Genomic DNA, 3,928 nt, shown 5'->3' on the forward strand with positions numbered 1-3,928 from the left:
GTACTTTACGTCTTTACCCCATTATTTAGTCTTAGCTTCTTCCTTACCAATTGGTTCAGTGTCATCATTTGTTGTTGTGGAATGTGTCTACCAGGGTTTTTTCGTATTTGCTCTGTGCAATTATGACTTTGGCACTTCGAATCAACATTGCGGCGTCTTGTTGTTGGAATTGGAATACTACTAGTTTAGTACTGGCAGCAGCTCCTCCTCTACTTCTGCAGCAATTGGCCTTGTCATCTTCTTCTAGTACACTAGTGTTTCCCATGGCTCTTGTAATAAGTAGAAAATCCAACCTTCGCATTGCTGCCCACTAGGTATGTCATCCTGCATTTTCGTCTCTCCTTTCTTATTTTATTTCTTTAAATTTTCCATTATTATTTTTCTTTTATCGTGTAGACTTGCCGAGCAGTGAAAGAGGGAAGTGTCTCAGTCGTTCTTCTTACTGGAGGCAAAGGCAAACAAATGGGCATAAGTTTTGTATCTCATCCCCGGCTTCTCAAAAAAAAAAAATTCTCTTAGTTTGATATTGTCTGTTTCTGTTTTCCCACCTAACCCCAGGCAAGTATGCCCAATCAATATCTACCACTCCTAGGCCAGCCGATTGCTTTGTGTAGGTAACTTCTCTCTTAAATGCTCTATTTTCTGAATATGATTTGGAATATATTAATACTTTTTACCGCTCCAAAAAAAAAATCTCTATCTTTTGCCACCCACTACACATTATTATTTCTATTCGCCGTTAATCAAACCTTACCGTTAATCCAGACGGTTTCTACACTTTCTCACGCATGGTTCAAGTAAAGGAAATTGTTGTTGTTTGTGATCCATCCTACAAGGATGTCTTTGAAGGTTTGCATCACTGTGGACCTTGTGTTAACGTTTTGCTGTTTTTTCCATATCTGTCCGCATACTTAATTGTTCAGGGTGTCCTAATATCCTCAGCTCGGAGTCTCAAAAATCAAAATAATACATGTTGAATTTTTGCTCTCAGATGCACGATACAATATCAAGGTGGAGCTCAAATTCACATTGCCTGGGAAAGAGAGACAAGATTCTGTCTTTAATGGATTCCAGGTACATGCACAATCCTTATCTCGTTTTAGCTGTTAGTTATTCCCTCTGCCCGTTCATATATACTGTTCTCTGTTTTACTTTGTTTTTAATATTACAAAAGATAGGTTAGATAGCCATATTTCCATTTTCTTGGGAAATTACTACTTGAAGTGGCATATCAACTTGAAAGAGCTATTAGCAACTTGCTTAGTCTATGCAAAGTCAGCTTGACTATTGCCACATCAGCCTGACACTTGACCTTCATTCTTTTGAAGGAGTCCTCCATGTATTTTGAGGGTACCGTTTCGTTTCAGGCTGACATGGATTTTAGAGGGGCAAGGATCCATTGTTTCTTTGAAGTGGCCACTTTAAGGTAGTGTTTGTTTTCTTGGGGTCTGGAGTGGAAAATATGAAAAGAAGTATGTGATTCCAAATAAGTTGGACATCTTGGTAATCTTTGCTTCTTTATGTATACCCTACCTCTATTTGTTATCTCTTCTCATCACCATGCATAGTTCTTGCTATCTTCTGAGATGTTGATATATTATTATTATTATTTTAATAAAGCTTAGGTTTAGGTAGACCACTACCGGCCTGTAATAGTAGAAACTATTACAATTCTCCCACATAGACTTCATGGAATTGTGGGAGGGGCGAATAATAATGAGAACAAAGCTTGAAGGTTGCGCCAAAGCCGCCAATCCTACAAGCTAGGGGAAACCTAGCTTAAGTCTAACAATCATATCAACATATTATCTTACATAAATTGAAAAAATAAGAAGGTTTGAGGTTTGATTTTTTTTGAAAAACACAGGTGGTATACGGGTATATCCCCAAGTGGAAATGGAATTGTGACCTTGTAGATGGGTTGTGGATTGTAAATTATTGAAAAACATTTGTTCTACCCCCAACATTTAGTAGTGTCAATTTTATGAGCTTTCAATTTCTCAATCAGTGTTTTGTAAGTGGAGAGATGCAGATTTTACAATCAGTGTTTTGTAGTGTCAATGTTTAAATTCATATTACTATGGTTGAACTAAATATATTGATATTCAACTAAATTTTTTTGACCAAGATGACCCAATTGATTCTAAACGAAAGAATCAATGCACCATCGTTGATTGACACTCGTTCATTTGATCAACATGTATATCCTTTTTCTCAAGTTTTCCTGCATACTCATTATCCAATACCTTTTTTTTTAGGGGACCCAATTATATGGTCCTAAAGCGGCAGGATGGCGAGATCTTGGAATGCTTGATTTGATGCTGGTAAGACACTACACTCAACTTCCTGGATCTTCAATATTGATTAAACGTTTATATATTATGGTCACATTTTTCCTTGGTTATTAGAAGATAAAGGATTGATACAATAAATGGTTTTCCCATTAGTATAAATTAATTACATACTATGATATCTTTTTTTTAGATATTTGGACGTGTTGGAAGACTGCAGTTTGACCAAAGTGGTGAAGGCATCATCATAACATATAATGACAAGTTGGCCTACTATTTGCGAGTGATGAAGGCATCACCGCAGTTCAATTCCTAATATTTTGTATGTTTTTGAGTTATTAGGACAATGTTAGAGATCAAAGGGTTTTGTTTTAGAGTTATTAGGACTAAATCTATCCATGTATTTTGCTTACAAAAGTCTTAATGAGTTTAGCGATTGTTATTATATTTTTGGTTATTATCTCATCGTTGAATAAAATGTAATCAAAGTTAAGATTTGCGACTTCTGAATGAATTATGTAGAGTATGTTTGGTTTAAGTGCTTTCTTTCTTACTATTGTATCCAAGTGTATGCTTAAGTTTTTAGTGGGATGGATGTGTATAATATGTGGGATGGATGATAGAAGCAAGTGGTCCAGGAACAATTGGGACCAGAATATTTAATTATTTTTTTAGATGCTTTCAAATTTAGCAACGGTTACGTATCCGTTTGTAATTGAAGCATAAGTAACGCTTACCTATCCATTAGAAATGGAAAATTGTTAACACTTTTATTTGTTGGAAACGAATTAAGAACAAAATCAATAACCGTTACTAATAATTTATTAATGGTTGTTATGTGTTACTGAAATTAATTTCAGCAACACTTAATAACCGTTAGTAAATTTTCTAACACTTTATAACCATCACTAATATCTGTTACTAATATTTGTCACGCTTTTGTGTCAACACAAAATAACCGTTACTAATATTTTTTGTAACGGATGTGTATCTGTTATAAATATACTGTTATGGTGTAGTGTTTGTCATTGCAATCTAACGTTTAGTGCGATTTTGTTCGCCAAACATCTCTTGCAAATTGGTCATGATCTCAGTAGCTGTACCAAAATTTTGGTGTTGGTGCTGGAGTATGCTTGACATGGATGCTAGGAGATAACACTTGGACATCTCATTGGCCTTTTGCCATTTTTTGTTCTCATCTTTTAGCCTTGCACTAGTATTGTCTGTTGGTTCAGGGGGTAAGGGGTAGTGAGAACGAATTTATAACTTTCAGCAGTCAAGATAATGTTAATACTATGCTTCCAATCCACATAATTAAGACCAGTTAACTTGTTCTCTTTCAAGATAGATGCTAAGGGACTGAAATTTGATTGAGACATATCTGGAACATTTACATATACACAAAAAATATTATAATGCATTTAATATTAGTTTTGGGAATTTAATAAACCAATTTACCGCTTATATAATAAAAATACAACACCCTCCATATTGTATCAATAAGACAAATATAAGTAATGGAAACATAATACTTATGAATAATCTCATATCCGTAGGGCATCAAAATTATTCAACTTAATCAGGCGAGTTCTACTAGACCCATCAATTTTACATACATGTAATATGATTTCCATTAT

The 3,928-nt window shown here is 34.7% G+C and overlaps 1 protein-coding gene across 1 annotated transcript; it reads left to right on the forward strand.

Annotated features, from left to right (window-relative positions):
• The first annotated feature begins 774 nt into the window (after positions 1-774).
• Positions 775-2,753, forward strand: LOC147524803 (DExH-box ATP-dependent RNA helicase DExH14-like). The gene is made up of 4 exons (XM_086563765.1): positions 775-849; positions 992-1,074; positions 2,259-2,324; positions 2,485-2,753. The coding sequence occupies exons 1-4, from the start codon at positions 789-791 to the stop codon at positions 2,605-2,607; spliced, it is 333 nt and encodes a 110-aa protein (XP_086419891.1). The 5' UTR covers positions 775-788; the 3' UTR covers positions 2,608-2,753.
• Positions 2,754-3,928: the final 1,175 nt, after the last annotated feature.

The sequence above is a fragment of the Coptis chinensis genome, chromosome 1, assembly GCF_015680905.1.
Source record: "Coptis chinensis isolate HL-2020 chromosome 1, ASM1568090v1, whole genome shotgun sequence".
NCBI lineage: Eukaryota > Viridiplantae > Streptophyta > Magnoliopsida > Ranunculales > Ranunculaceae > Coptis > Coptis chinensis.